We start from the raw sequence: 10,913 nt of genomic DNA, 5'->3' as shown, positions 1-10,913 counted from the left end.
CCTCACCTTTCACATAGTCTTCAAGACCTTGATGACCTGGCCCCTTCCCACCTATCATTTTTCGTCTCTGACATTGAAGATGAATTTTTGGAAGTTCCAGAAGTTCCTGGAAGTTCCTGTGGTCTCTCTTGCCTGCCATTCCTTGTGTTTGGAATGTGAGATGGTTAATATGCCAGGACTCCGAGTTCAAATCCTGACTCTATCACTTACCAGCTGTGTGAATGTGGGCTAGTTGCTTAATCTCTGTGAGCCTCAGTGCCTCATTTGAAAACCAGGCTTCATAAGTACTTGCTTAAGAGTCGTAAGGATCAAATGAGATAACTTACATAAAGCTTATAGCACAGTGCTTGGCACACAAGATTTGCAATACAGTCATGCTCCGCATAATGAAGTTTAGGTCAAGGATGGACTGCAGATACACTGTGGTCCCATAAGATTATGATGGAGCTGAAAATTACTATTGCCTGGTGACGTCGTAGCCATCCTAATGTCATAGTGCAATGCATTACTTGTGTTTGTGGTGATGCTTGTATAAACAAACCTATTGAGCTGCCAGTTATATAAGTACAGTTGACCCTTGAACAACACATGGATTAGGGAGCGCCCTCCTCGCAGTTGAAAATCTGCACATAACTTTTGACTTCCTAAAAACTTAAGTCGACTCTCAGTAGCCACAGGGGATTGGTTCCAGGACCCCCTGTTTATACCAAAATGCTGGTGTTCAGGTCCCTTATTTAAAATGGAAGAACAATCCATACAGCCGCCTCTCTGCACCTGTGGATTGGTTCTGTCCACAGATGTGGATAGGGATATGGAAGACTTTATATTTATTGAAAAGATCCACATATAAGTAGACTTTTGTGGTTTAAACCCATGTTGTTCAACAGTCAGCTGTATAGCACATACGATTATGTACAGTACATAATAATAATTATGTTACTGGTTTTTATATTTATTATACTGTACTTATTATTATTGTAGAGTGTACTCTGTTCTTGTTTTTTAAAAATTTGCTGTAAAACAGTATACTGTTACACCAGCAGCAGCTTCATCTCTTATTTTGTCTCTTGGTTGCATTGTTTTCTCTTGTGCTTGATTTTGTTTAATTTATTTTATTATAATGATATATAAGTTTATTATAAGTAGAGATTTGCTAATTGAATATACTTTTAACTTTCAAATTTTGATGCAATTGGAGCATCACACCTTGGCTCATCCTGGAGTTCTGCTGCTTGTTTTTTGTCAGTAGAGATGCAGCAAAACCTTGGACAAAGAAATCATCAACGTTATAGTAAAACAGATAAGGAAATCTCTTATTTTTAGGAAAGAAGCTGAGAAAAGAAGAGGAACTTGTTCTCCACACTGCTGTCGTGTGGAATGTAGTAGAATTTTATTTGACCTCTTGTCTTTAGTAGTATCTACTACTTCACTTTTTGCTTCCTGTAAAGGGAAGGTTTGCCCAGATGCAGGCAAGCCATTTAACTTCTTGAGATAGAGGTGAAAAGCAAAGGGAGCCTAAGGGACACTCTGAAGACCTCATTAGCCTGCTGGAGACCTGGGTGTAGCAGGGATCCAGGTTGCAGCCCTGGGCCAGGACACACTTGGTTTGCATCCTGTAGGAAAGCAGTCTGACTGTCTCTGCTGGAGACTTGTGCAACTTTGGTCACTCTGGGCCTTGGGATCTTCATCTAGACAATGAGAACTGTGTTGTCCAACGTCACTTTCATTTCTAAAGTTCTTTGAACTTCTTTCCAGTTTCATGTCCTGACTGTGCCATCTTGTGATTTTTCCAGGAGTGGGAACATCACTCTTAGCACAGACATTTTTGGAGCCAAGATTTTGAACAGCATGAATACCTCTGTGTCTACAGAAATGTCAGTAAGCTGAGACTTTAGAGAGTTTTCTTAATCTTTCTATTGAGTGGTTTTTTAAAAATAATTTTGAGAGATCAGAAGCTGACTGGCAATATAATTATAGCTTTTATAGCCAGACAATCCAGCTTTTATATTATAGCTTCCGTTCAGTAAGGCTAAGGCATTTCTAAGTTTTATTTCCTTGCTTTTTGCCTAGAACCTCTTCTTCAAACAGGATGTCATACAGAAAAGCACAAATGCAAAACGGCTAAAAGCAGAGTTGTTCCTTTGTTTACCACCTCCAAAAGAGGCTCCTCAGAACAGTTATAGGTCCTGGAGGTACCCCAAAGCAGCTATTTGTATAAATGGAGAAACTCGGGAGTCCAGAGACAGGAAGTGATTTATCTAAGAGTTAGGGTCAGATTCTGATTATTTTTCTGCTAAATTTTGTTTTGGTGCTCATTTTACTACCCTCCACTGAGTTACACAACTTGATATCTTCCTTAACTGTTTGATTAATTTTTAAAAATATTACAATGCAATGCAAAGCCCAAAAAAGGCCCCTGCCTTTTTTTTTTCCCTCCCTATTTTAAGGGGGGAAGGGGAGGAAGTTCCATCCCTGACCTTTCTTTCTTTAAGACTTTTTGCATCTCCTGTTCCTCTTCTTTAGGGGTTCTTACCACCTCTGTAAATCACCATTGTTTTTAAAGATAATAATGTCATAGCAGTTGCCCCAACATTTCTCTTCTCTTTGAGAATCCACGATGGGTCATTGGAAAGAGCCCTAATGTGTGTTGCAGGAGTGTGGAGCTGATTGTGCCAAGTTCCAGAAGAGTGAGCTGGAGTACAAGTTTAATCGGAAAGCCTTGGAGAGGCCGTATGCTTCGAAGCATTCCTGGGGTAAGACGTATGGGGAACACAAGCGCCACCTGGAATTCAGCCATGCGCAGTACAAGGAGCTGCAGAGGTATGCTGAGGAGGTTGGCATCTTCTTCACTGCCTCTGGCATGGATGAGGTGAGCCCTCTGCCACTATGTCATTTGTCACTTTAACAGACTCAGAGCATAGCAGGTGGCCTGGTGGCTTTTGCCTTAGAGCCAGCGCCACAGCCCTTGCTCACTTTAGACTTTTTTGTGCTTTCTGAATCTGGAGCTCCCCATAGTGTTAACCAGATAAACACCCAACTAAACGGGAGGCCGGAGGGGGAAGAGTACCATAGTTTTCAAAACAAGTTGTCTCTGGGAGCAGGGGGCAGCCACACTGGAATCTTAGAGTCCCTCAAGCTTGTGGGAAACTCCTGCCAGGCCAGTTTCCCGCTAGTGGAAAACTCAGTTCCGACAGGTGTCCACCCCTTGCTGAGTGGCCTCGGCTGATTTGGGTGGGGTGGCATTGGCGTCATCCAGAAGGGAGTGGCCATGCTGACATCCTGGAAGAGGCTAGCTGGTGCCAGGTCTCGGGTCCCATCTGTTCTGTGTCCTGGCTTCTCAAGAGTCCTTCATGTGCTCTTTTTTAGAATGTAAAAGAATATTAATTATAAAATAATATCACAGAAAGTTTAGAAAACAGGATAAAGGGGAGAAAAAACTGACTCATAATCCCTATGTGGCAGTTCCTTTTTTTTCATTTCCTCCTGAAGTCTTTTTTATATGCATATTTTATTGCCTGGTTTTTATATTTGTGAATATTTCATTCCATGTATACTTTTCTCAGTTATCATTATACCACAAGCTTTTACCCATATCTTGTTTTTTTCCCCCCCAGCTTTACTGAGATATAATTGGCATATAACTCCTTACATCTTGTGCTTAAAGTTTCTGGTAGGGGTGTAATATTTCTTTTGAGGATTGATTGATTGATTGATTTTTCTTATATATTTCATGAAGTGATCCCCCCAATTATGCTAGCACGCATCTAGCACTACACACAGCCATTACAATAATTCTTTTGGGGATTTATAATCTACTAATTATTTCTCTACTTCTGGACATGCAGAATGCTTTTTGTGTGTGTGTTTATAAATAATACTGAGATGAACGTCTTTTTTTCTGTGTTTTGGGTTCTTTCCTTAGGATAGCTTTGCAGGAATGGATCATTAGATGAAACCTAAGAACATCTGTGTGGCTCTTGAAATATTGGAGATTCTTCTAGTCAACCAGAATATTTGAAGTGACCCCAGTTCATTCTCTAGGCCCTTGACCCTTTGAGCCATGGTTCCAATCCCAAAATGTGTCTGTAAATTGAGTCCAAAGAAACATAAATCCAGCCTATGCCACTGATAGTTTAAAAAAAGGTGGGGAGGCAGAGACCTTCGGGAGACTCGACAAGTCCAGGCTTCAGTACTGTAGCCCAAATTCATTCCTTCAGTCACAGGATTCATAAGCATAACATTCTTCAGGTATAGTTGTGCATTTTACAGTCCTAATTTCCAACTTTTGAATTATATGGTTTACCAAGTGTTTTCACATACAGTAATATATTTTATCTCTATATGCTTCAATTTACAGATGAAGAAATGGAGGCTCAGAGGGGCCGGGAAGTTTGTACAGTGTCACACAGCTGGTTTTGCCCTGGTTAAACTCTGTTCTGTTAACATTGTTCTTTCTGTTCTGGTGCTCTTTACTTCTGTAATGATGTGTTAATTATCGCTCCCGCCTACCAGACTGTTAGTCCCACCATATCCCCAGTGCCTGGCACTTTGTAGTAGAATGAATGAATGAGCCAAACAAAAGAGCTAGTGGGTTTTATCAGATCATTAAAAGGATCTGTAAGTCAAAAAAGGTTAAGTAGGAAAGAATGTGGGTTTGGGGTTAGAAAGAGTTTAAGTGTTGTTTCTGGTTCTGTCATTAACATACCAAGTGATCAAGAATAAGAATCTTTAATATTTCTTGAGTGTTTCTGATATATCAAGTTCTGTGCTAGGGATTTTAAATGTATCAACTCTTTTATTCCTCTTAACAACCTCTTGAGATAGGACGGGTGTTATCTCCATTTCACAAATGAGGATATTGAAACAGAGAGAGGGAGTCAAAAGCTACTGATCAGCAGAGGCTGCTGTGGACCCAGGGGACTCCAGCCTGCCCTCCTCACCACACTCCTCTTGCGTCTCTCCAGGCGGCCTGTTTCCTCATGGGTAAAGGGCAGGTGGATGGATTAAAAATGCCCATTGTGCAGGCTTGTCCTGTGGAGCAGGAGAGACCACATATGTAAAGCATACTTCTCAGGGCAGGACCATGTCTGTGTGTTCACCACCGTGAACCCAGATGCTGGCGCAGTGTTGGCCCATAGTATGTGCTTAGTAAATACCTTGTTGGAAGGAAGTTCATACCCAAGAAATGACATTTTTTCATTACTTGCTTGTTTCAAGCATTGTGGAGTTCAGAACCTTATGGGCTTGCTCTTTGGCAATGGCCTGTAAGACTCAGACACTCAGGGACAGCCAAGTCCTCATCCTTAGAGGGCAGGTTTGGGTTCAGGAAACTGCTGCTTGTTTTTGTGCCAAATATGAATAGACTCAAAATTCCTAGGCGAAACTTTTGATCTGAACTGACTTAGTAATGAGTCAGTAAGGATACAGATTTGTCTTTGCATGACCCATAAACAGGCTCTAGAGAGAATTTCCAAAAAAGAGTACAGAAGTATTTTGGATCCCTAGTCTTGTCTTCGGTATAAGCATATAGCCTTTCCCAGAATAATTACTTTGAGAAGTACTTTCATTTGGAGAACTAAGTCCTGAATGGTTTGTTAAAAATAATTAGCCTCAGTGGTTTAGGAACAATATAGTTGATTCCTCGGGACAGTTTTCCTAAAACCTGACCATACCTAGCATTGAATCCATCCAAAGCAAGGAGAAGTGGAAGAAATGTCATCTGGGAATTTCACTGCAGTGACAGCTAAAAACAACAATAACAAACTAAAATAACAAAAAATAAACAAACTAGTTCTCAAAGTGTGGTCCGGGAACCCATCAGGGGATTCGTGAGAACTTTCAGAAGGTTCGCAGTGTCAGAACTAGATATCTTTGTGGTACTCAAATGTCATTTGCTTTTTTCACTGTCATTCTCTCACAGTGGCATTTCCCAGAGGCTATGTAATGTGTGATGACATCATTCCTCTAGTAGTGGCTAATGAGAGGCGTTTTTTGTTTTTTTTTTTAAATAACAGTTTTATTGACCTACCATTCCAATTCACCCAATTCAAGTATACAATTAAAGTTTTTAGTACATTTACAGAGTTGCATGACAATCAACATAATTTTAGAGTATTTTTATCATTCTGAAAGGAAAAATTGTACCCATTAGCAGTCATTCCTCATTCCAGTTCTCCCAGCCTGAGGCAACCATGAATCTGTTTTCCATCTCCGTAAATTTGCCTATTCTGGACAATGCATATACGTAGAATCAGGTTATGTCAGAGATGTCAGTCTTAAAACAGAGATGTCAGTTATTCGATTTTAAGTCATTTATGTCTGGCTTCTTTCATGTAGCATCATGTTTTCAAGGTTCATCCATGCTGTAACATGTGTCAGTACTTCCTTTTTATTGCTGAGTGATATTCAGTTTTATGGATATACTACATTTTATTTATCCATTCATCAGCTGATGGACATTTGGATTGTCCTCACTTTTGGGCTAGTGTGAATAGTGCTATCTTAAACATTTATGTACAGGTTTTCATTTCTCTTGGGTATATATATGCTATCTCTTATGTTGAACATTTTTTGAAGAACTGCTAGACTTTTCCAAAGTAGCTGTACCATTTTATATTCCCCTTGGGAGTGTATGAGGGTTCCAGTTTTTCCATATCCTCATCAACATTTGTTATCTGACTTTCTGATTCTAGACATCCTAGCAAGTGTGAAGTAGTATCTCATTGTGGTTTTGATTTGCATTTCCCTGATGACTAATGATGTTGAACATCTTTTCATATGCTTATTCGCCATTTGTATATCTTCTTCACAGGACTGTCTTTTCAGATCATTTGCTAATTTTTAAATTGGGTTATTTGTCTTTATATATTCTAGATACAAGTTCCTAATCAAATATGTGCTTTGCAAAAACTTTTCCTGTTCTGTGGGCTATCTTTTCACTTTCTTGATGGTTCTTTTGAAGCATAAACACTTTTAATTTTGATGATGTCTGATTTATCTATTTTCTTTTGCACTTGTGTATGTTTGTGATTGAAAAATTTCTCAGTTTTAAAGCACAATGTGATATCACTACACAACTATCAGTATGGCTAAAATAAAAAGTGGCAATAACACCAAATTGTGCTAAAGATGTAGAGAAAATGGATCAAGCTGGTGGTAATGTGGAATGGTTCAGTTGCTCTAGAAAATAATATGTCAGTTTCTTTCTTTTTAAAAAAACAACTTTAGTGAGATATAATTCACATTACAGTTCACCCATTTGAAATGTACTGGTAGAGTCTTATAAAACTAAACACGTGCTTATCATGTGGCCCGCCAGTTGTCATTTGGTAATTTATTCTAAAAGAAATAAAACTTAGCTTCACACGAAAACCTGTATGTGAATGTTCATAACAACTTTACCTGTAGTAGCCCCAGACATTCTTTAGCAGATGAATTGTCGAACATACTAATACATTCAGACTACGGATTACTACAATGCAATAAAAAGGAATGAACTACTGGTACATGCAACAGCTTGGATGGATCTCAAGGATGTCATGCTGAATGAAAAAGCCAGTCTCAGAAGGTTGCATACTATGTGATTCTGTTATATAACATTCTTGAACTATAGAGATAGAGAACAGGTTAGTGGTTGTCAGGGATCAGAGAGGGGGCGGGGAGAAAGGTGAAAGTGACTATTATGCGAGAGCAGGAGGGAACCTCGTAGTGATGGCATAACTCTCTGTCATGACTGGTGATCATTGCGTGAGTCTGTGTATGTGGTAAAATTGCATAGAATTAAATACATGAACATGCAAATGAGTATGTAAAAATGGTGAAATCTGAATAAGATCAGTGATGCTCTATCAGTGTCACTCTTCCGGTTGTGATATTTACACTATAGTTTTGTAAGATGTTACTATCGGGGGGAACTGGGTAAAGTGTACATGTGATCTCTCTGTATTATTTCTTATAGCTGCATATGAAGCTATAATTATCTCAAAAAGTTTAAAATTAAAAATCCAAAATTCCTGTTTTAATTTTAATTTAGTAAATACAGATTGATAGAACTTATATACAAGAGCTCTGTAGAGTCCTTAGTAATTTTGAAGAGTGTAAGCACCAAAACATTTAGGTCCCCATGCTGAATGACGCATACCTAGACTGTATGGTGTGTACCCAGGCTGTGCGGCCCAGTGGTTAAGTGCATGGACTATGTGGTCAGATTTTGAGTTTGAATATGGTTCTGCCTGTTATTCCTGGTGTGTCATGTGGAGGTTATTTAACCTCTTTGTGCTCCTGTTTCTTCAGCTATAAAGTGGGTTAGTACCTGAACCCGTCTTGTGAGGTCTTTATGAGGATTAAATGATCATTCACCTAAAGCATAGCACACAGCTGGCACTCAGCGAACAGTAGCTACAGTTGAAGAAAGCAACATGGGCTGAGGGTCGGCACATCTGGGTTCTTGTCCTGCTCTGCTTTGCAATTCCCTTCCGTGCTCTGGGCCTCTATTTTTTCTTGTGTGTGTGAACTAGCCGCTGTCCAAAGGCTTTTCCGGCCTTTGTAGGGACGGAGTCATTGTAGGACCAGGGAACCCGTCACTAAGGTGACTTATGCCCGAAATGAGGACTTTCCTACTCAGTCCATGTTTCCAGGCACCCGAGCTTCCGAACGTGGATTCTGAAGGAGAGGGCACGTCCTTGCATCTGTGAGGCTGCTTAGGAAAGGTCACTTTAGGTCATTCGTTCCCAGGTGGCTTTGAGGCAAGAAGCAGGAGCCCTTGGAAGATGGAAAGGAGCATGGGCGTTGGTAGTTGGGGCTGCCTCTTGGCTTGTGCCTTTTTGATTTACCAGGAGGCACTTCGGTTTGGTGTGTAGAATGCGTGCTCTGCAGCCACAGTGAGTCCAGGTCCTGGCACTGACACTGCATGGGCTCAGGTGACTAACCTCTTTGAGCCTCAGGTGCCCCGTCTATAAAAATGGGGTAATAAAGATGCCCACCCCGCCGGGCTGTGGTAGGATTCAGTGAGAAGCCTGTGAGGTGCCAGGGCAGCCCAACACCTGCATCCACTGAATGATAGCTATTCTGTTACTTAGAACCCTTTGGAGTTTTTCTGCTTCATACTATCCGGGCAAGGAGATCCCTCTGTCCTAAGAATGCTATTTATTTCCAGCTAGTCTCTTGACTGACTTGAGAGGGAATGCATCCTTAAGAGTCTTTACAAGAGTTAATTTGCTTTGCCAGCCAGGTTCCTCTTCTGAACCAGCATATCCTATCTACCCACCTGCCGGAAGCGGGTTGGTCCATTGTTTTGCATTTACGTGGCAAGTAGCTCTGGGTATTTATCGACCCTAACTTCCTTATGGACAGTAGGCATTTACTGAGTGCCTGTTTTCTCTACTGTGCATGCTCTCCTGGGTGTTCTTTGTTTGCTAAGGAAAGGTTAAGGTGTGGCAGGATTTTATTAGGCCAAGAAGACTATCAGGGCATCTGGGCAAAAGCTGCACAGTGACACGTGGAACTCTGCTGAGACGAGCAGAATGCCTTTGTTCTAAATGGAGAGTTTTATTCAGAAAGCCAAGGGAAGCCATGACCATCGAGGTGGCCCCTGAAGGACATGCTGCCCTCACACACAAATGGGGCATCCCACCAGAGCTGGCCGTCACTCCCAGTGCCTGCCTCCGCTGTGCCCTCTCCTCCTCCCTTTTCGTTTGCCACCACCACAGCAGGGGGCCTCCTGCCCAGGCTGTGGTGCAGTCTGACAGGGACACTGGGCTGAGGGCAGGCCCAACCTTCTTTCGGCTCCATGCTTCCCCGCCATCATTCCTCACCCTTGGCAGTGCTCCAGCACTCAGTCTTCTCCCAGCTCCTCACTGTAGGTTTCTTTTCCTTTCCCTCCAGGACCCAAAAACTGAGGGGAATGGAAGGGGCTTTAGAAGAACCCCAGCTTCTCTCTTCTGTTACCCCTTAGATCAGTGAGCCCCAAAGTTTCTCATAGGACATTATACAGAAATGGGCACACATTGTTAATTCTCATTAATTTATTTAGAATCAGTAAAGCTCATCCCCCCGAATAAACAAGGATTCTGGGTTGAATAACTTTGGGAAACACTGGGGTGAAAAAGCTAGACAAGTGTATTTACTAGGACCCTGTAAGAGGGAGGTCTGGCAATGCAGGGTTTCACCCAAACCAGTTTGCTGGTGTATTTAACTCGGGTGGATTCCCAGGGAGGGTCATACTGGCTGAGTTACTTTCAGGCTGACTCCAAAAGGCATTTTGCTATGGAGTGGGAAGGAGAAGTTTAGAGGCCGCCAGGCAGCGTTCATCCCTACATGGAAAGGGGATGGACAGCTGGGTGGGCAGGGCTAGGGGAAGCCAAGGAGTCCACAGAGAGAAAGGGGCCACAGGCGCCGATGCAGCCTGAGGAGGCTGGGCACAGACCTGAAAGGCTAACTAGCATTGTGCTCATGACTGAAGTTGGCACCCTGTGCAAAGATCAATATGAAATGACAGTTTTCAAAATGGCCACTAGGTGGGGCTGCTTCCCCAGGACTGCAAAATGATCTAGTCAATCCTTTCGGAGCAGGAATTTGCCCCTTTTTTCTCCTCGTTTGAAAAGTGTAGATTTTACAACCCCTGTGGGTAAGCTTTTGAGAAGTATTTTTTCCGCATTTGTTCCTTCCTTGCCCCTGCTCACTTTGTACCTTTCCCGAGTGAGCTCATATATCTATGCATGCTCTTGGAGACTTTTGCATCGTAAGCCACTCTCACAAATCGAAAACTATATAGGAGAAAACTTAGCATAGAATTTTCCCTCTGAAAATAGAAAACACTCTATCTGCCAGATAAAGTGAGAGAGGTGGGAAAGTTTGACTTTGTTCAATCAGTATATTAAAAACGAATGTTTTTCAGTTCCATTCTAGGGCTGGTT

The 10,913-nt window shown here is 41.7% G+C and overlaps 1 protein-coding gene and 1 long non-coding RNA gene across 2 annotated transcripts in view; both read left to right on the top strand.

The window, feature by feature from the left end:
• The window catches only part of NANS (N-acetylneuraminate synthase), a 19,832-nt gene that overhangs the window by 1,079 nt on the left and 7,840 nt on the right, over nt 1–10,913 (top strand). The window contains exon 2 of the mRNA XM_006911546.3: nt 2,654–2,869. Coding sequence (XP_006911608.1) covers nt 2,654–2,869 — 216 coding nt within the window. The remainder of the gene's footprint in view (nt 1–2,653; nt 2,870–10,913) is intronic.
• On the top strand, nt 2,881–7,371 carry LOC112479449. Its single transcript, XR_003046197.1, has 2 exons — nt 2,881–4,248; nt 4,358–7,371. It is a non-coding gene; the product is annotated as an uncharacterized LOC112479449 (long non-coding RNA).

The sequence above is a fragment of the Pteropus alecto genome, unplaced genomic scaffold (genome assembly GCF_000325575.1).
Source record: "Pteropus alecto unplaced genomic scaffold, ASM32557v1 scaffold114, whole genome shotgun sequence".
NCBI classification, from domain to species: domain Eukaryota; kingdom Metazoa; phylum Chordata; class Mammalia; order Chiroptera; family Pteropodidae; genus Pteropus; species Pteropus alecto.
Note: the sequence above shows the minus strand (reverse complement) of the source record. Positions and strands in the feature narration are given on the sequence as shown.